The sequence below is a fragment of the Cataglyphis hispanica genome, chromosome 23, assembly GCF_021464435.1.
Source record: "Cataglyphis hispanica isolate Lineage 1 chromosome 23, ULB_Chis1_1.0, whole genome shotgun sequence".
In the NCBI taxonomy this organism is placed as follows: Eukaryota; Metazoa; Arthropoda; class Insecta; order Hymenoptera; family Formicidae; genus Cataglyphis; species Cataglyphis hispanica.
This window is the reverse complement of record NC_065976.1, coordinates 3195199-3218052: the sequence shown is the minus strand read 5'-3', so window position 1 is coordinate 3218052 and position 22854 is coordinate 3195199. Positions and strand designations below refer to the sequence as shown.

Below are 22854 nucleotides of genomic sequence, written 5' to 3'. Positions count from 1 at the left end.
TACCTAATTTTCTGTAAAAACTCTGTATCTTTCAAAAACGATTATATAAAATATGATATTAAGAATAATAAATTTTTATAGAAAGTGTGTGTGTGTGTGTGTGTGTGTGTATTTGGATATTATATTAAAAAATATTAAATATAATACAGCAAAACGGTACTGCAGTGTTGTTTGATGTAGAGAATACTTGTGTGATTGACAAAATTTTGACTTTAATCTAAAGAATATGAAATTATAATTATATATAATTTTATGCTAATAATACTTTATACTTAAGCATACAAACTGATTCACTATAATGTCTATAACACGCTAAAAATTTTACATACATAAAACTAAATAAACAATTTTTGAAGTATATATGAGAATCGTATAGTAATTATAAAATTAATTTATAACAGGAATCGTGAATATATATACGACAGAATTTTCAAATGACAAGCATGGCAACATCGTCTCTATCGCCTATTGGTTGAAGTCGGCTCTGGTGGCGAACGCATCTAACTACTGTCGGCACATTGGTCCACATTGACGCAATAAATAACGGACGCAACACGTGAATAACGTTCAAGTCCCGTGATAAATGTCGCAGAATAGAGTTCTGAAAATTTGACATTGCATTTTATTTGTCGGCCGATGATAGGCAGTTGCGGGCCACGTGCGCTTCCGTGAAGATTCGTCCGCGTGGACTGTCGCGAGAAAAATCCTACGCTACGGATACGAGCTTGTTAGAAGAATGCGTGCCGACACATACATCCTGCTGATTTACCTGTCGCTCGCGATTTTCGGTGGTGCCGAAAAAAATGACAGCGCCTTCGTAGCGACGCACGAGTGGCAAACGGTGAAGAAGGGTAAGTTTCTCCGGATCATATATGAGCATGTAATGTGGGACTACTTTATGTCAACCGAATCCGTCTCTTCTTTCAACACCACGTCAGTCAAATCCGTCGCATGATTTTTTCGCGGTACTCCGCGAAAATGCAACTTCCAGCACAGTTTCTAAAGAATGAGACATGTTGCATAAGACGTAGATTTTTTGGGGAAATTACTCGGATTTTGTGAAATATAATAAAATTGAAAGTAATGCAAACTCAGGTTGCAGATCAAGTGTTTCCAGTGACGTATATTCACATTCGATTACGTGGTGCAATTTTAAGCAACCTCGAGATAATTTAATCGTCTCGAATTGTATTAAAATAATTGCTTTTAAATAATTTTCATAGAACTTTATATCGATAAAAATTTTAAATTTATATTTAATTATCTTCACGAATAAAACTAATTTTATTAGATAATTGCAATTTAATATGAGAATTATGAGGGTATAGGATTTAAACTTTTCAATTAATTTAATATCATAAATGTAAATACTGATAAAAGTGATTTAACCAAATATATTAAAGATTTATATAATTTACTGTATATATAGGAACTCCTATCCCCAAAGGGCTTCATGTAAGACATAATTTTGCAACTGGAGTGACGGAGGCTAAATTAATGGATGATACAGAGGAAGTAAAAGAAGATGATGAAAATACAAATCGTTCAAATTCAAAGTCACTGACATTACATCCTGATAAGTCAGTGTTAGAAAATAAAGAAGTAGATCCTGTGAAAATAAAGAAAGATTCTGAATCTTTAAAATTTCCCATTGATGAATTGAAAGCAAGATTAAAAAAACTTAAACAGGAAGAAGAAAATATATCCAATGTGAATGTAACTATTTTTTATTATTAATATCCAATATTTAATAATCAAATTTGTAATTGTATTTCTTTACAAAGAATAGAATAAATAATTTTTCTCTTATATTAATATTTAATTTTTATAATATTATTTATATGATAATTTTTCTTTTATATAATTGTTTTAATATAATTTAGTTTATATTTAATATTTCTTTAATATATTACATCATTTAATATGTCATCTTATCAATTATATAATTAGTTTTTATTATTATAGTTTTAAATTAATAAATTTTATAAAAATTTAATAACATCTACTGTAATTTTTTCTTTTTTATTCTAGAATGGAGAAATTAGGCCAAAAAGTGAGAAGCATTTCAAACGTTTTTATGAAACCTTAAAAGAGGAACTTAATGCTCTCAAACTCAATGTTACAAGCGATACTGAATTATTAAAGAGATTTCTCCAGAAATTCCAATCTTATAAAAGTAGTGTTACTACAGGAACATTAACTAGCATAGAGATTGAAGAAGTTCTGGATCTTTTGAACAATTTAGAATATCTTCTTCATCAAATCGACAATGCTAAAATATTCTCAGACATGGATGGGTAAGCATAATAAATCAATATAGATATTTGTTTTACGAAAAGAATTTATAAACATTTCTGTTCTTTTTCATTTCAGGCTAACTAAGATCATATCTCCATGTCTCAATGGAACTAATAATGAAATAAAATTGGAAGCATTACGCCTTTTGGGAGCAGCTGCGCAATCAAACCCAAAAGTACAAGCTAAGGCATTAGAAAATGATTTTATTCAAAAAGTATTGCACGTTTTATCTACGAATAATAAAATTGAAGTAAAATCCAGATGTCTCTATGCTCTAAGTGCCTTAATACGCCAGTTTCCTGCTGCTCAGAAAGCTTGGATTGATCATGGTGGTTTACAATTATTTGGCAAGATTCTATATGATGATCAATTACAGATACAAATGAAATCAATAAAATTAATTAATGATCTAATAATTGAAAGACAAAATCTACAAGAGATTTATGATATCGAACAGCGTCAGCAAAAAACAAGAGAATATGCTATTACAGATTTTGAGCAAAGATTATTGAGACATGATTACTGCAAGCTACTAAGCAACTTAATGATAAAGTGCTTCAATGAGAAGCTAACTAGCCAATTCAGCATAGAAAATAATGATTTTCTCGAAGTAGTTTCAGACAGTATGATTACGATATCTCCTGTTTGTAGAACTGAATTTAAGAACATTAAGCTTTCGCTTCTACCTGTTATAGATAATCTCTTATACTTTTATCAAAATTTGGATAATCTTAAATTGACTGTGGATGAAACTGACGTTTTACAAAGTTTAATATTACTAATTGAAAGATTAAAAGTTACTATTTTCGAAGCATCTCATGATGAACTGTGAATATTTCGATCGGCATTTAATTGAAAGAATTAAAGACTACAAATTAAATTCAAATCTTGTAAGGACAGATGTGAGAGTGCAATTATCTGTGTACAATAGTAAACATTTTTAATAGCATAGAGCTTTCTTAATACACATTTGTTTAAATTGGAATACAAAAGTTGTGAAAAAAAAATGGTCATCATTATAATATAGTTTTGAAAAAGAAAAATATATCTATGGATAAACAATTAATTATAATTTTTATAGATCTTAAGAAAAATCCATTTATAATAATAAAAAAATATTTTATTATTCTAAATGTGACATTATATTGTCCACATTCTAAATAACTTATCATACTTGCACTATAAGTCAGTGCAGATTCTCGTCTCTTGCATCTGAAGTATAAAGTACTAGTCATTACATATCAGTTAAATTTTTATTCACTGTTTAAATGTGTTATAATTGTTAGTGATTTTTATCATTGTAGTCCATTTTTACTGTTATGATATGAGTTTTGTTTTTATTGGCCTATTAATAATTTAACGCTCGAATATTTTAAGTACAGGAGACGGGAACTTGATTTGATCAATCAGAGCTCAATCAATATTCCATATAAATAATTCACATTTCTCTTAGTAATTAAGAATATTATTTTAAATGACTGAAATATATATATATGTATAATATGTCAGTTGTTTGCTGTCAGCTAGCAAGTGTATTGTTTATGCAAGCATATACAACTGTTATGTATTTTCTGTTTTAGAATTATTTAATAAATTATTTTGTACCAACAAAATATATTCGATTTAATTGTCCGAAACAATTTCTATAATATATATTTAATGTGAAAGAAGTAAAATGTGTGAACATCACAGAATAATACATTTTATTTACAAATCATAGCAGATTAGAGATTACATGTGATTAATTTCTTTACTTACATAATCATAATTTATAGAAAATATTTTTGTAAAAGATGTTAGTTTTTTTAACCAGTTCCTTCTCTGAATAAGGAATATCTATTTACACATACAGAAAAAAGCCTTCTGTATCATGCATTCAAAATGGTATAATACCTTGCTTTTAATTGTTAAGTACAAGGATCATTTGTTTTATGCCTCATAAAATATGGATATTGTGCATGATACACGAGGCTACTACTGAGAGAAAAGAACAAGTCGAATTCTTTTCAATACTCCACTCATCTTTACAAACTGGAAGTATAACAAAGTATGTGTATTTTTTATAAGTATATAATATCTATATATTATCCGATTTTTTTCTAAATTATTTGAATATATAATAAAGTGAAGCTCTATGAAAGATACTATCGTACTAATGTCTTTCATGTGAGTATATCTCTATAGGTATACTTATTATTATGTTCCTTTTAAAGAAAATATAATTTTTCATAATAATATCAGTAAATATGCGCTATAGAATATATATTAAAAGTTCGAATTTTTTTCTGTTTTATTTATGAATAGTTGCATCAAAATATATGATATATACTTTATAAATATGTAATATCAAATAATTAATATTATTATATAATAGTAAAGTTGTGCAGATGAAAGAAACATAATTAATTTTCTTTGCTCTATGTGTGTATATATTTATGTATAATCGATTCACTTTACTCATTAGATATTATATGATCTATTAAAATGTAATCTATTTCTATGCGCAATCTTATGAAGTTTTATCAAATATGCCCAAAAAGTTACTCTATCTAAATCTGGATTTTTTACAAAATTTGTACGCAAATGTTATTTCATGTTTTATCCAAATTTGTTTAATTATAAACTCAGAATGTGCACAATTTCTATTTCCCAATTCTGTACAAACATAGAATACTTTCTTCTTATTTTTATCATGTGAATTTTTTCTTAAAAGAAGCTGATCTGATTATGCATTATTTATAATTAATTTTAGGAACTGAACACATACATGTATTCATTAGTATACTCTAGAGAGAGAATTTCTAATATGTTAGTATATACTGAGTGCAGTTTTACCAGACCTATATATTTCGATATATATCATCAGTACATTACTAAATGCATATAATGTATATAACATATCTAATGAGGATTTTCATTCAGGAAGTTTTCATTGCAATTCTCACATATCTTTATACACAAACAAATAGCATAAATATCATATAATTAATTCTCAAATTTATTCAAAATGTGATAATTATATGTCAATATTGACTTTAGATTTAATTTTTATATTAGTATTACAGTCCTATTATCAGAAAAAATAATTCATCACATTATAACACGTCGGAAGGTATCAGTACTGATTAACTTATGAACATACATATTAATACATAAATTATAACAGCAAAGTTTGTAACAATTTCTCGAATTATTTTGTCATTAATAACATGATAGCATTGAAGTAATCTAAATGTAATAAAATAATATACAAATTATATTTTTTATATCTATATTATTTATTGCAAGAACGCATCTTCTCTCATTATTATTATTTTGGAAGGTTTTCGGTAAACCAAAAGATTCAAGCTGTGAATGTAATCTCATTATTTCCAAAGATTATACAAGAGCGGAAAACTAACGATAATTTTAGACTTTATAATAAATATTTAAGTGTATATTGGAGAAAACATTTCTGATACAAGATATTATAATATAAACTAGACTAAGCATATATTGGAGAAAACATTTCTAATACAAAATATTATAATATAAACTACGCTAAGTCGATTATCTATCATATATAAATTTGGTCAGTCTTTTATCGCCGCTAGTTTTCCTTCCTTGAATATTCCATCTCCATTGAGCAATAAGTAATTTTATGGCAATTTTGGAATAGATATGTTATATAGATGCATTTAGTGCAAATATGAACATATTAGAAATTCTCTTTACTAATCTCTAATAAAATTATTCGACTTTTATATATTTCACTTAAACAAACATCAGTGCAGCCATAACAATAACTCCAAAAAGTAGAGCACCAAATTGCTTTAATGACTCTTTTGTATTTGTTTCTTTTAATAAATCAGGCAAGATAGTTACCAGACCAATATGTATAAATCCTCCTGCAGTCAATGGCAATATCCAACTGATTCTTTCCTCTGAAAATAACAGACACATTATATATAACTTCCTAAATTCTATTTTATAAAAAAATAAAATTTTATATCAAAAACTTATAAATATATTATTTATACTTATATTTATTAATATATTATTATATACTGTACATAAAAATATTTATTATTTTTTATGTGCAGTATATCATATAACACATGCAATTATTTCAGTTTAATAGTTTACATAAAACAAATTAGAAAAGAAATGTCATTTTAATGCTAATAACGATAAAACAATTAGTAGTTAAGCTAAAAAAAATAATAATTTACTATAATTTTAGTTATTAAGTTTCCTGAAAGCTGAATTACATGCGTTGACACTGTAAATTTTTGTGATTATTTACCTAAACTACCAGAGAAGGAGAGGGCAGCTAGAGCACCAACGATTCCACCACAGGCCGTGATTAACTGCGCCCGCGCAGCATCCCATCTGCTAAATCCGCTTCGTAACAAAATAGCGAAATCGCCAATCTCGTGAGGTATTTCGTGCACCAAAATAGTGAACGTGCTGAGGGCACCCATGTGGAAGGAAATAAGGAACGAACTACCCACAGATAAACCGTGGGTAAAATTGTCGAGGAAATTCATCAAAAGATTGAGGTATCCAGGAAAGGCCTTAGGATTGAACAATTTACGAAATAAATTAGATGTGAATTTTTTTGCCCACGCGATCAAACGCATATTGTTTGATAGGATTACGTGTGGAGGATTAGCGCGTGAGATTGTCGATGTGAAACCGTTGCTCTTCGCAAGTTTCTTCAAGCAACATTTCGCTTCGTTAACCAATGGGCCATCATTAGGACATCCGTTTGACAAGGCGGATTTCATAATGTCAATGTCTTTAAAACCATTCTTTCGCAAATCTTTGATATGATTTGGAATTTGTCTATTTTTGCGGTATTGTTTCTCTAAGAAAGATTGTACCTGTAAATGGTGTTTGATCATTTTATTTACATATCTATATTATTAATTTAGATAATATATGACATTAATTTTAAATAATATATATTACATTACAGTAGTTTTAAGTAATATAAAAAATTTACCTCGGTCGAATTTTTGAAGCATTCTTTTGCGAAACCGTTCTTCTCCGTGTTTAGCATAATACAATTATTATTATCTATTTCTTTTTCTTCACTTGCATCATTAATTGGAGTTTCATCAGACTGCTGCTCTGGAATGATTGCTGCTTCCCCGTTTATAGTGGTGACGAATTTTTCGATGATCACGAAGAATAAGAAGGCCAATAATACCGACAAGCCCGGTCGCATGAATGAATGATTATTTTTGCCTGTAAATAAAAGTCAACATGCAATGAATAAAATATCATCATATTTATAAATGTTTCTTGAAGAAAGAAGAAATAATGGTTAAAAAAAGAGAATGGAATGAGTGAGTAAATCAAGAGAGTTGCAATTCATAAAGTTTATCTCATCTACGATATTATTTTCTAAATATAAATTCATTCATATGCATACGCAAAAGTCATATTTTTTTAATATTTCGTTTATTGATTCGTTAATATTTATGAGAATATTTAAGTTATATAATTTAGTATTTGACTTTTTCAAATCATCGATAAACGCAACAAATGTAAAATCAAGGCTAGAAAATTTGCAATTCAAAAATAATCAATTTACACGGCCATTACTAGTCTACCGATCATCTCGAATTCCTAACGTGATTCAGTCGGGAAGACATGCAATTTACATGGACGCAGCTGGCAATTCAAATCTGCAACTGATGCACAATAGAGTTCGAAGCCACCGCTTAAATCGTTCATAAAGCTCTCTCGACTTGAGAAGACCAGGAACGTATGCTACTAGGAGATTACAAAATGCATTCAGAGCATGTTATATACTTTATATACACGTTATATAAAAATAATATAGGGAGAAATATCGGATACATTATATATTCGCATCGTTATATAGCAGATTTCACAATGCTAGAAAGAAAGAAAAATATCAGGGTAATAATAAGATTCATTAAATAATCTAGATTATTCGGTTTTTTCTTTTACTAACACTTCCTCCTGATAAAGTTGCTAATTTTGCACAAATACTACTCTATTTATTAGTCATTGCAATTAAATATTGTATGAATAAATAGAAATTGTATATCAATAAAATCCGTCTCTCTTCCATAATACACCGAAATTTCTATAATTTTTCATATGTGTGATTATATTTATCTGTATTGCTGTAATCACTTTTTTTTATTTTTATGATAACAATGTCAACCTTATCTCATAATAATAGGCGACTTTTATGATATATTAAAATTTTCTTATAAGAGATAAGATTAAAAAAATCCTTATCTAAGTAGTCATGTAAGATTAAGTAAAATTACCTTTTGCTTGTAATTCATTCTGGAATGCTTCTGGCAAAAGATGTAGAAAAACATCACCCAATAATGCACCCACGGCAAAGCTCAAAAGAATCTTTAAAGAGCTGCCGGTTTCTGTAACAAAAAAATTAAATTAGTATATATTCATTTTGCACACGTTAAATAACTAGAACGTTTATAAATTGTAGCGACTCATTTTTTTGAGTATGCATTAGTAAGAGATCTCAACAGCTTAGGCAGGAAATAATTATTCGCATATATTCTTTTACATTTGAAAAGAGCGTTCGGGAATAAATTCTTCGTCGACTTCATTGGAATTAGATGCGAAAAAAAATTATTAAACAGATATCATCGCATTAGCAAAGAAAAGAATATACGGTAAAAATAACTGTAAAATGTGCGTAATATATTTGTACAATATAATCGATAAAAGAAAATATAAATCGACGAATCGTTTACTGACGTTTATCGTTGCGTATGGCAGACGACGATAAGTTCGAAGCGAGTTCATGCAATAAAATAAGTTACGGATGTTATGCTTTTTCTGCGCGCAAATCACGGAACTAGTGTGCCGATATATGTAAATACATTGACTCATATTTGTGTCGAATATTTATTTCATTTTTTAAACTTCATAAAATGATGTGTGAAAAACTTATAACAAATTTTTTTTATAGTCCTGTAAATAAATCTCAATTGTCAACTGAAACGTATAAATCTTGATTTGTGAGTTAAATGTATTTACTATTTTTTTTTTTTTACATAATTATATATTGTTGCCAATTAAAGCATATTAATCGAATACAAATATATTGTATATAACATATATAATGTATTATTAATGTTATAATTAATATTCAAAGAGTTTGATCAATAATAGAACTGTTGTAAAAAAATAATATATCGAGTATCTAACTTTTCGTGATAAATAAGAAAGTCCAATGTTAGGAAATAATGTGAAATATAAATTTTGTTAATATAATGTTTAATGCACTGAATAATCGCTAATAAACTGCAGGTCATATTTGTTGTGACAGCAACAGTTTGCAGAATAGGTCATCTGATGATAATTGCTATGATGTCAACGCATGATTCACGGGGAAAAGAGAGGAAAAGAAATATAAATAATGTGGAGGCGAGCCTTGATCCCATTTTGGATTAGACCGACAGACGCTCTTCTCTCAATTGGTAAATTCATCAACTGTAATCTCAAGTAGTAAAAGAATGTCGCAATTTATTTAATTTAAAAATATATTTTCTCAACTACTATAAGTTGCAACGAAAGACGCGGATATTTGTTTTTACAATTTCAGACAAATTTTTTAAAATATTTAATTTAATTATTTATAATATATTCAAAAAATTAACATAATTATATACACATGTTATTTATTCAATAATATTTTAATTATATAATTCTCCATAAACTGCGTTGCGTATTAATCCTGTTCATTAAATAGAAAACGCGGTTGTTAATTTTGACTAGAATATCTTTAGAGAATTAATTATTATGATCGACGTCAATTTGTAGCTGCATAGAATCAGAACAAAACAAAAAAAATGTAACCAGTTTTCGAAATTAGCATGTTCTGTATAGCCAGTTACAAATCGCTGTCGACAGATCGATGAGTTATTTAATATCACGATCTATTTCTAATCTATAGCATTATTTTTATTATTAGTATTATTATTACAGCGTATCAGGCATGAGTTGCATCAGTTTCAATAAAAAGAATTTAATTGATCTAGTTAGCATAATCGGAATAAAAATAAATATGCATCATGTACGACGATGCAAACAAATAAAATAGTTAAATAATAAAATTTTTCTGTTTTCCAATAATAAACAATTTTTAAGAATGTTACATTATTTGTACAAAATATATTTTTTGTCAAATACATTTTTTGTAAAGAATTTAACTTATTTTAATAATGAGAAAAGTATGATATAAATATGTATAAATTTTTTGTACATAGAAGATTTTTTATATGTGGAAGATTTTTTTCATATAAAGTATTCTCTCTCTTCAACGTATATATCGATAGTATTATCGTTGTCCAAAAATATTTTTCTATAAAAATCTAATAGTGAGATATGAAAAAAGGCATTTATTATATATATCGATTCGGTGAAAAATTTCTCTTTAAGAGAAGACCAGCTGTCTTCCCACATGTTTTATTTAAAATTTGACATAGATAAAAATGTGCATCGTGTATGTAGTTGGCGATGTAAAAATGTGGTAAACACACTTTTAACTTTCCTCTTCAATGAATAATTACTCATGGAAAAGCATCGCATTTTTAAGCTTGTAAACATAATCGTTGTGTTCAAAATTAAAAAAGATATTGTTATGCTATAAACAATAAATATTTAAATTAAATATTTGTGTCCGAAACATATCATTATGATTCATTATGAATCATATCGTTATAATTAAAATATCTGGACTTAATCTAATGTTGAAATTCAAATTTGTTCGAAAATGTAGGAAATTATCATATCACACAAATACTAAAACTTGTAATAAATATAAAATTTTAATAGATTAATCATCCAAAATTAATATAATCCAAAATTATACTTCTAATTGAAATTTCAGTTTCATTAAATTGTTGCCTTATAAGAAAATTTATTTTGCTTACTTCTATATTCTGTTATTGAATTGATATGTACTTGAAAGTTATTGCGTCAAATATTTCTTTCATATTTCACATACATAGCAATTATATGCATAGCACAACCTGGCTACGCAATTTATATTATCTATTCCTAGAAGTCTGCCTCCGCAATTAATTCTTCTATTTAAAATAAAGCTCTCTTATCATATAATACAAATTTTTTTCTTCCATTTATTATTCATATAAATATTACATATAATTCTAAATAATTTAAATTATGATATATAATTATAAGATATAAGTCTATAAATATAGAACACGTCTTGCATAATCTCATGATTATAAATTAAAAATGAAAAGAATTAGGACTCCTGGGATATTCCTAAAATGTAAGAATAAAGAGATGCAACAAAAAGAAAGATAAAAATGAGCGTATCTACAATTAGTATAATAACGACATACGGTACGCGTTGCAAATTCACAGCAGATGTACTGCGATCAGAATCCACTAATCCTATTGCACAATCGAAGACTAGAGATTGCAAAGATTATATAATTAAGATTTTGTACCTCAAGATACTAAGAACCACAGCATAGAAAAATTAATTTTTAGGAAAATAGAAATTTATTTTGTAGATATAATACAATACAATTATTGAAATTAATTAATTTCAAAGCAGAATCACGATTTGTTTAAAATATACTGGATCTTAAATTGAAAGAGTAAACTATTATATAACATCTAAAATGAGAATCTGATTTCCCGATTATTTACATTAGTAAATTTATTTTCTGTTAAATAAACTAAAATAAATCATAAATCAATTCAAACGATAGATCACAGACACTAGTACTATTTTAGAAAATTTCAAATCAATTTTTCAATCAAAATTTATAAAATAAGGGCATATCTCCGAATCCTAAGGAATTATTTTAGATGATTTCATCTTCATTTTATAATATGTGTATAATAATTATTAATTAAATTGTTTCCCCTTTGCAAAGCTTACGTAAATTTACATCTTACATAATTGCTATAGTACGGATTATGTAAACTAATTTTTTGCATCAATAGATCATGCGCGTTCAATGCACTTGTATGCAGGTTTTTCCCAATTGCACGAGCATACTAATAAATATCAGCCACTGATGCATCGCGTCACACATGTGACTGATAAGTAAATATAATATTATCCCGAGGGATACAATTAGCATGCGCAGCGATTCAACTGTTATCGTGAAGGCGATAACACGTTGAAAGATCGTGACAGCGAGTCGTAATGGCGATTTCTTTGTGGACTTCGGAAGATTAAAATGCATCACAGCGTAACTATGCAACGACGAATGTTGAGGTTTTATTTTTTACTGGGTGTTTCAAAGAAAACGTATATCAATAGTGATTCTTCTTCATAAAATAAATTAAAAATTTGTTGTGATTTTTTTATTCATGCATATCAATGATAATAAAATGTAATGCTTAATTATCTCGACATTTAATTTCAAATACACGCTTCATATGCTTTGTCAGCTCAAAAATCAATTATATAACATTGTGACTTTTTATAAATCAAGTTGAGGTAAAATTCTCATTAGCATAAAACAAAGTTTTCATTAACAAAATAATTATGTGTTAAAAGAAATAATAATTATTATTAAAAAAATTGTATATAGTTAATAAAGCCAGGAGAGTTAAGTTAATAAAGCCAAAAGAATCAAATTATTTAATATTTAAATAATTTAAAAATTTTTTCTTTGGAATCTTTTTTCTTCCGGTACTGATATTGATTCTGATTATTTATCTTATATATATTTGAAAATTTTTTCTTTGGAATCTTTTTTCTTCCGGTACTCATATTGATTCTGATTATTTATCTTATATATATTTGAAAATTTTTCTTTGGAATCTTTTTTCTTCCGGTACTCATATTGATTCTGATTATTTATCTTATATATATATATATATATATATATATATATATATATATATTTGAAAATTTTTCTTTGGAATCTTTTTTCTTCCGGTACTGATATTGATTCTGATTATTTATCTTATATACATATATATATATATATATATATATATATATATATATAACCATATTATAAACATAGTCTATAAAATTACTATATATATATATATATATATATATATATATATATATATATATAATATAATAATTTTATAGACTATGTTGCCAAGAATTCTCTGAAGCAATGCTTGTTGTCTCATGAGAATACAGATATGACAATTGTATGACTATTTATTTAATTGAAATATGTTGACGTGTTTTCCAAAGTCTAAAACAACAATTCATTCTAGTAATTATATTTATGTTGCAGTATTCTTTAAACGGCACGCGCGTGTGCAAAAAAAAGACCTAGTACAATTCACAAGTTAGTGAAATTTGATTTTATATTTATTACTAAACGCACCACATGCCATGATTTATTATAAATTATAGTACAATAAAAATAAAATATAATAAAACAATAGTTGCACGTTTTTAAAGATTTAGTAATACCAATATTCAGCTCTGGTAGTCACGCAAGCGCTGTTGCAAAACTTATCGATTTTTAGATAAACGACGCAGTTATGCTTAGAAAATTTAACTTTTCCAATGAAAGTATTTTTTTTCTATTTTAATAACATTTAGAATAAGATATAATCTTATAAAAAATATATTTAATTACTTTTTATAATATTTTTTATTCTGATATAATTATTAAATTAATTATAATAAAAATTAAGAAAAGCTGTTGAAATAAATGATTTCAAAATCAAATTTAAAAATTTATATCATAACTAGTAATAAGTTTCAGTATTTTTTTTATAAATGGTATCGATCTGTTGTCAGATGACAATAAATTAGGTTTGATTGAAAATAATAAAAAGATTAGCAAAATGATTACAGCATCGCGTAGCCAAAGTTCCTGAAAAAAACTTGATTGTATTGCGATAAAGCATGGAAATAAATTTATTACATAACAAATAATAAATTATTAGTTAGTTTAGCGAATATGGAAATATACGCAAAATATATGTATAATTGTGATAGTAATAAAACTATTAGATTGTCGCAAAAAATTAGGAAGTATTTATTAATTTAATAATTAATATATTAAAAATAGAGTAATATACAATATTGACGACACATAGATAACTTAATGAACAAAGTTCACACAAGATCTAATAATATTCAAGTCAGTGTATTGATAGAAGATATAATTAATTCTGCAATTCTCATTTATTTATTAGAAAATAATTATGGTAGGCAAAAATAAGGTGATACAAGAGAATACAAATAATGCAAGAAAATATTGTATAAAAAGACAATTGTTTTTGCACCGCAATTCACAAAACTAATTATCTTCGATATCAAGACAGAAGATAACTCTCGATATGCAGTATCGAGAGATGAATCTACAGTACATATATATAAAATATAAATCATCTTGACGCTTATTTTTTTATTATTAATATATAAATTGTGGATTAGATTATATCATATGAAAAATCGTTACATGTCAGATAAAAAATGAAAAAAAGTTCAAGTGTGTCGTGATCAAAGTAATTATTTTTGTTCGATATCAATTTTGTAGAACATGTCATTTTAGTGTAATACGGATTTTTTTTCATTTATTGATAATAATAATATTAATAATAATAATAATAAATTAAGTAACACAGATTTAGCTTTGAGATTAACGCTTATATGATTGCCAACATTATAAGAATAATATTATATATATAATATAAAGTGATATATATAAGTTATTTCACAAACTTTATGATAAGTTTTATACACATATTTTTTGATAAAATTAAAATCGATCTTTACTAAATAATATATATTTAAATAAAAAATCATTATTAATTATCTTTTAAAAAATCATTATTAACTATCTTTTTATTTCACTTGTTAATTTTATAATAATTTTGTTGATACTAAAGCAAAAGTAAAATTTCTATTAAATTAAAAGTTAAAATTTAAATTATTTATTTGATTACTAGCTTTTATCAAAAAAATTTTTATCGAAAATTTTTAATATTTTTCGATATTAATTGTTACATAATATTTGTCTGTCAAAATTATATGATGAAAATTAAATTTATTTAAATTGTTTTAAAAGAAAGAATTCACAACATTTTGACATAAAGTTCGATATAAAAAGTTAATAAAATATTTCGAATTGACGCATGAGTTTTATTGTTGAAACGCGATTTAATCATGATAAAAAAAGTTAGTGTTGTAATATGAGTTTTTGTACATTGGAAAACGATTAAATTCTCGCAACTTTCTATCAAGTTTATACTATTAAAGTTTAGCGATATAGTAACATTCACCGTTAATCTTACTCGTATAACTTGAAATCATCACATTGTTGATTCGGAAAATACGAAATATACGAAATAATAGAAAAAGATGTGAGAAAAAAATATATACTGTTCCAATGAATAACTATATTATTCCTAAAATAAAAATAATGTAATGTAATATCTGAAATATTATAGACGAAATGTAAGCCATGTGCATCTGTAAGTGTAATTTGTTAGTTTTATCCATAACAGAAATATATCTAGCCAACGAAAATCACTTATTTAGCTTCTAGTCATTAATTGAGTAATATCACTTTACGATAGCATGTTTATAATCAACTTGGACGTCGGTAGATAATGACAACGATCTACGATTACGATCTATCATTACGAAAGAAATGTGACAAATATGTACAAATATTTATCTCTGTGTATGAGCATAGAGAATAACTGTAGAATAGATAAAAACGAACAAATTCAATAAACGCTTCGCACTGTCGTATCGACAATAATTCCATACAAAAGTTAATTAAAGTCATCAGTAACATTATTGATTCCTATCCCGGTATTATTACAGGCTTGCGGCCACAAAATTCACAAAGCGCTATAAACACAAATGGAATTTTGCCGAATATCGCAATATACGCAATATTTTGTGACAGTACAATTATTTATAATCGATAGACGATACTCAATAATGTCATAGCAATGTCAAAGAAATAGAAATTTTTGTGACCTTGTTACATATATGTATATGTATATATAGCATATAGCCAAATAACAATTTAAAATCTAGAGTACAATTGTATAATATTAAGGGACTACAATTTATATATTTTACTTTTTCAAAAATGCAAAGATCCTTGGCACATTTTTTCAAAGATGCAAATATCCTTGCACATTTTGAGAAAGTGTACGAGAACTCATATATAAACGAATATGTACGTTGCAGAATAGTTCCCTTTCTTTCCATTCAACTGCGAGTATAAAGTCTAGCAAAGGTCTGTGCGACAGCTGCTTCTAAAGTTCATAGCTACTTTTATAATCAGAAATGTACGACGGAAAAGAAACTTTCAAATGTTAAATCGTTAACTTTGCACGGCTCAAAAGTCTTCAAAGATATCTAAAATGCATTTTATCCGCTTGAAAATGACACGCGGACTATTTTATACCGCAGCTAATAGAGTGTAATTATTTTTAATTGATTTGTGAATAGCCAAAGATAGCAATGAGAGAGAAAGAGAGAGAGAGAGAGAGAATTCCTCAATAATACTTATTAAAGCAGCCATTTGGTTTTTAGAGGGTAAAAAAAATTGATTTTTTTTTTTTTATATTTTCTCAAATAACTATTCAAGAGCATTTTTCTAACAATTTGAATGCAATTTCTTGAAAATTATAGTAAAATTATAGTGATTTGAGCGATTTAATTCCGAGGTAAATTCTTGAACGTTCAAACACGACCGGCGGTTATATTAATATACCTGGACTTGAGTGTACAATACTTAAAATACAAAGGTTAAAACTGTTGGCAAATGTTTCCAGAGCAGATGTTTGTAAGCAGTATGAACTCTTTTTTGGTTTGGAAATCTCCGATTAAAAAAACTTATTGTAAGTACCAAAAAACAAAAATATGTTATGAAAATTTTAAACGTGTTTTTCTCGAAATGACTTTTTAATTTTGTTAACAGTGTAGAAGGAAAACAGTTCAATGCAATGACTTGGGATTTTGACATATAATTATTCTCTCCGTACGCTAACAATATAATAAATTAAAAAAAATTATATCCTTTCTGATAATTTAATTACATTTCAATTTATTAAAAACAATAATGATAAAAACAAAAATGAACTTTTTGATAATGGCATAATTTTACCAATTTGCAATTTTTTATGATAGGTTTTTATAATAGGTTTAGCATGTAGCGTTTATTTATCATTACTAATTACAAATCAATTTGGTTGTTTTATTTTTTTGTTTCAAACGACTTGTCTTAGCTTTGCAATGTCAGTAATATGACAAGATCAATGTGAACACTTCTGCTCCCATGCAAATATCTCGATTATTTTATATTGTTAAATCAAAATGGTATCAAAATTTGTGGATATTTTTTGAAATATAAATATATGTGTACAAACATGAAAATAGCAATAACTAGAAAAAAAGAAAAATCATGAAAATCTGAAAAAGTTTTTGTCGCTTTCACACACACGCAACCAAGCGGTCCTAAATATACAAATATTAATAACTTGTGTATATATATACCCATTTTATAATTATGTAACATTTTCATAAAAATCTTCCTTTAACTCTTCCTTTAATTCTTCCTTTAATTCTTCCTTTAACTTTTAAAAAATTGCTAATCATCGATAAAATTATGCGACGACATTGAGGCTATTAAAGCAGAAAATGTAAATAAGTGTTTTTCAAACGGATTTATGCAATATAAATGATGCAACAATATCGCATTCATTTATGCTTCATAGAGGTAAGCGCTCGCAATTTTGTTGAATATTCATATTCGTCTCGCCGATGGACAAGAAGTAAACCGTAAACAATGTAAATGTGATGAAGGATTGAGAAATAGCACGATTTTCTTTTCGAGAGTGTAGGTTGAGACATGCATTACAACTGGACCAGAAATTCCATTCAACATTCTGCCTACTGTACAGAACGAGTTCCATGACCTTCGAATTCCGTTCTTTTGTCGTGTAAATATTGTCGCCGATTTTAAATTACTTTCTTCTTTGCCAAAATTTTTCGCACAGTTTCGCAAAAATTGTATTTAATAAATTATTAAATTGTAATTATATATTAGCAAGTAAAAAAATACAGTTATTTGTACTTTCATAAATTATTCCATCAGATATGTAAAAATGTTTTATTGCATTTTATCAAGTGTTAATTCTCTAATTTCAATGAGCTCAAGCATCTGTTATTCTCTCTCTCTCTCTCTCTCTCTTCTCTCTCACTGTAATAATAAATATAATTGAACACTGTGTTATACTCATCAGACATTTTTTGCCACTTCGCAATTCTCAATGAGGAAAACTATACGCATTAGTTTTGTTGATAACAGATTTCTTCGATTATCTCGCGCGCAATTAAGTGTGATAACACGTGACGATCTGCATTTTTGCAAATGAATATGCAACTACATACCTATATGGTGTACGCTTTCTGTCGCGTGATATTTAACTGCATACATTACAATTAAAAAAAACATGTTTTAAAAAAACATGTTATGTTTCTTCTAACAAATTAAATAGCTTTAGTAAAATTTTGTAATCGAACAGAAATTGTGCGAATTAATAAAATCATACAAATTAATCAATTATCCAATAAATGTATATAATATCTATAATTAAATGTTTCTCGAATATTTCTTATAGCTTGCTAATATAAAATAATGGTAAATGCATAATTATATAATATTATACGTCGCCGTATTTTAAAATGTAGAGTAATATAACCGTATATAATCTTTCTTATAGTGATATATTTTATATATTGATTATTTATGAAATAATTAGTATACGAAAAAAACATATAAACAAAGAATACGTTATTTATGTAGCCTACAATAACATAATAAATATTATGCGCGTTTTACACGAGCAGCGTATAGTTAAATGTATTATAATTTAAATTTCGTATTCGAGAATTCTCGACGAAAAAAACCAACAAATAATCGTTCTAATCATTATAATCATTTTAATTATCATTAGCATAAGTAAACTGTAATGACTCATCTTTATTATAACGATAAAATATTTATATTGACCAATAATTGATTTTTGCAACAAGAGAGAGATAGAAGTCGAGTTCAACAACAAATTTACAACTTCCATTGTATTATTTTCCATGGAAAATATTAAAGCAATTGAACCAAATATTAAGCTTTATTATACGAAATATACGAATGAATATGAAATGCGCGGAGAAATCAATTATAGTTGAATAATTCGCTTTCTCTCTCTCGTGGCTTTTATTGAGTTTATTTCAATAAATTCCACTAATTGAGCGGACTATCCTGTTATGAGTTATATAGCATTGAAAACCGCAAGTCTTTAAACGTAAAGCTATACGTGTATATGCTTCGTCTAGAGATTATCTTGGTGATATATCTTTTATACCAAAGCTTATCTAATATTAACAATAGTAATTCCATCTATAGTATTAAATGACTGATTCGAAATATTGACGAGCAGAGATAATAATTGTCCCGCATAATACAGATCTTTCTTGTTGAGTGACAACAGTAAGCTTTAAGCTCATATCAGATTACGCAATGAAGATTGAAATTGAAGATACACGATTGAAATTTGACAAAAAAATTTTAGTCCTTTCGTTCTGATTAAGTTCCGAGTAACATTCCAATCTTCAATCTTCAATTTTTAATGCGCAGTCTGATACGGGCTTTATATATTTGCCCGCATATGTACTAATTGTCAGACTACACAGGATTGAAGAAAAGTTACGAGTCGGGAATTGAAGTTATAAATTAAAACGTTCGGAGAAAATATAATCGTCGCACATAGAATTGAAAAACGAGAATCAAGTTATAATACAAATTCACGTTTAGAAAAAAATATATTTCGCGGATATTCAAGCGTAACCATTTTCTGTTTGAAAAAAATAATGATTCATGTTCACTTATCGCTATTTTACATTAAATTAAGATATGGATGGAGCCACGAGCGAACAAGTTTGAGAATCTCTGCTTTTGTAGGCATTTTCACATAACTTTACCTTTAAGATTCTATCTCTCTCTCTCTCTTCACTGCTATATAATTTGGGCCATAATACAATAGTCTGGTCAATTAGTGGAATTTATTGGAATAAATCCAATTGAGTTTTGCAATTATCGTCACGTAATATAACGATATCGTACAATAATTTATTACGTAGTAATTCAATTTATACGTGGACAAGAATCAAATTACGACAATCTTTGTCGAATTTATTGTATGTAAAATTTTTCGTAACGTAGTATCATTCACCGTTATTCCACGATCTCACGATTTCTTACTCAGAAAAGTAAGAATGACATTATACTTTATGTCCGTGTAGCCAAATGTAAATAGATGATAATTACAATATATAACGCAATAGTCTTTTGTGTAATTCTGTATACAAGTACTTTTTGCTTCTGCGTGGTCCTTTGTACGTGTCAGTTCGAGATTGCGATTTATGTTTTCGCAAGAAAAAATTTTACAAATTTTTATTTAAAAAAAATGATATTTGTCCCGATAAGAAGACATCGGTTATTTAAAATCCAGGCCACATTTACTAATAATTTTACTGTAATTTGTTTTACTGTATTTATATATAATTTCCATACAATATTCTGCTTTGAATCTTTGATGAAAATCTAATAATTATTTAATAACGTTGTGCCATTTATTAATTTTTATCTGTTAATTCATTATACGATGTGTAAAGAAAATGTTTTCAAAAAATAGATTGTAATATTTTATTTAAGAATTGAAGTTTCATTATTTTTATAGAATAAAATTGTGCAATGAATGATAAAAGCAGACAAAAATAAGATTAAGTTGAGATCGTAGATAAAAATAATTTTAAACCATCGAAAAAGTAAAAAGAATAGAAAGAAAAAAAATCGAGTTGCATAATGACAAAAAAAAAGGTAATCAACAAAATTTTATTATGAAAATTAGAGTAAATAATATAGCAGAGATCAGATGTGATAACAACGTTTCTCATGTCACCCCCGTATCACCTGTAGATATGTGACGTAACGGATACCTACTACAGTGTATGTATATAAAAGATCAACATTACTTACCGCCTGTTTTAAGATCGACGCCATCTTCAATGGAGATGAGCCACAAGGGAAAGATGCCGGTGAGGCCGATCAAGGCGCTGCCCAGAAGTGAGAATATCCATGGATTGTAGGAACAATATTCGATGATCTCGTGCCATGAAGACCATGCGTCCGTTCTTCCGAAAATGTCATATAGAAAATCTCCCGCGTCCGTGCAGTTGTGAAGGCACGCGTATGATGCAGCAGCCATGTTTGTTGTTGCGTGTTGTTCCTCTCTTTCTTTCTTTCTTTCTTTCTCTCTCTCTCGTTTTATCAAGATCCTCGTGTTAACGCGGATAGAAACGCGAAATTGTCGTTAACGGCTTGACTTTCGAGACTCCTCGTGATTCGACCTTGAAAACTATGCGTGACAAGAAACCTTGAAATGCTACGAAGCCGATGATGGAAGCGTGCTCTCGCCGCTCTTTTCGGAGCTAACCTCACCGCGACGAATGGAGAGCCACTATTCAAAAGGGCTTACCACGTCGTGCTATATCGAGAGGACAATATTATCTCTAAACGATGATGTCGTAGTCCAGATTATGATAGAGATTTCGGCGCGAAGACCTCGTCATATATGCCTATATGTCATATGTCCATGCGTCGTGGATTCATCTGCGCGATAATGAGGAGTCGTGGTGATGAAATGTTTTGAAAAGTCGTGAGACAATGGATCGCCGAGCGACCGACTAGCCTACACTGAGGACTGAGCACGGACGCTTGGAGTTAGGAGGCCGCCGCTGTCTGCCTCCTCGTTGATTCGCTACGGACCGTCGTTATTTCATAGCGCCGGATCGACACAAAGGCACCGTCGACGCCGTGGCGTAACGACGCGGAGTAACGCGTAATGACAACGATCTCGGGGACGCACGATGCGTGCGTCCGTCCCGTCTCTCTACTTCCGTGCTCGATTAACTCGCGATTAACGCTCTTTTACTCCTTCGCTTTTCCGCGTGAGACTCTATCGACGATCCTCCCTCTACCTTGACAACTCGACGACTGACAAAGACTGACGCGCGTCGCGTCGTAAGCGGTCCCTTTTATAACTACGTTCGCGCATGCGCATAAACGAGGCGGACTGAGAGAACCCGCGCGCGACGAACGGAAGATAAATGCGAAGGGAGAACTAAAGGCAGAGTCAGCATGACGAGAGCTAGACGAAGAAGGAGAGAGATAGAAAGAGAGGAAGAAAGGATACAGAAACACGATCTGTATTGTATCCTGTTCGTTCGAGATCGATAGAGGCGCTACTTTTCGAACGAAGATATTTGTTTCTCAAGGACCGGTTCGCCTTCGTCGATCGAAATTTTAATACACTGTAGCGCTCTCCGCTTGCTTCTGTATTTAGAAACGCACGGAAAGGCGATTGAACCACCCAAAGTTCACACAAAGATGAACGAAATTTTGATACCATCTTAGACAGTACGACGATCGCGCGCTCATATATTCCTCTGAGCATCTTTCCTTTACAATTGCATTTTTTTTCGTATCATGGTCCTATATA

General features: G+C 28.3%; 2 protein-coding genes across 3 annotated transcripts; one reads left to right on the top strand and one right to left on the bottom strand.

Annotated features, from left to right (window-relative positions):
* The first annotated feature begins 401 nt into the window (after positions 1–401).
* Positions 402–4030, top strand: LOC126857836 (nucleotide exchange factor Sil1). Of its 2 annotated transcripts, none has more exons than XM_050607647.1 (4): positions 402–851; positions 1430–1710; positions 2032–2297; positions 2374–4030. In XM_050607647.1, exons 1-4 carry the CDS (start codon positions 737–739, stop codon positions 3128–3130), a joined length of 1419 nt encoding a protein of 472 aa, XP_050463604.1. In that variant the 5' UTR covers positions 402–736; the 3' UTR covers positions 3131–4030. The 2 variants fall into 2 exon arrangements, with proteins under 2 accessions (XP_050463604.1, XP_050463603.1); XM_050607646.1 differs by having other exon boundaries at positions 406–851; positions 1430–1716.
* On the bottom strand, positions 3985–22790 carry LOC126857840 (zinc transporter ZIP13 homolog). The gene is made up of 5 exons (XM_050607656.1): positions 21333–22790; positions 8592–8702; positions 7286–7530; positions 6584–7163; positions 3985–6221 (listed from the first exon to the last, which is right to left on the bottom strand). The coding sequence occupies exons 1-5, from the start codon at positions 21559–21561 to the stop codon at positions 6052–6054; spliced, it is 1335 nt and encodes a 444-aa protein (XP_050463613.1). The 5' UTR covers positions 21562–22790; the 3' UTR covers positions 3985–6051.
* Positions 22791–22854: the final 64 nt, after the last annotated feature.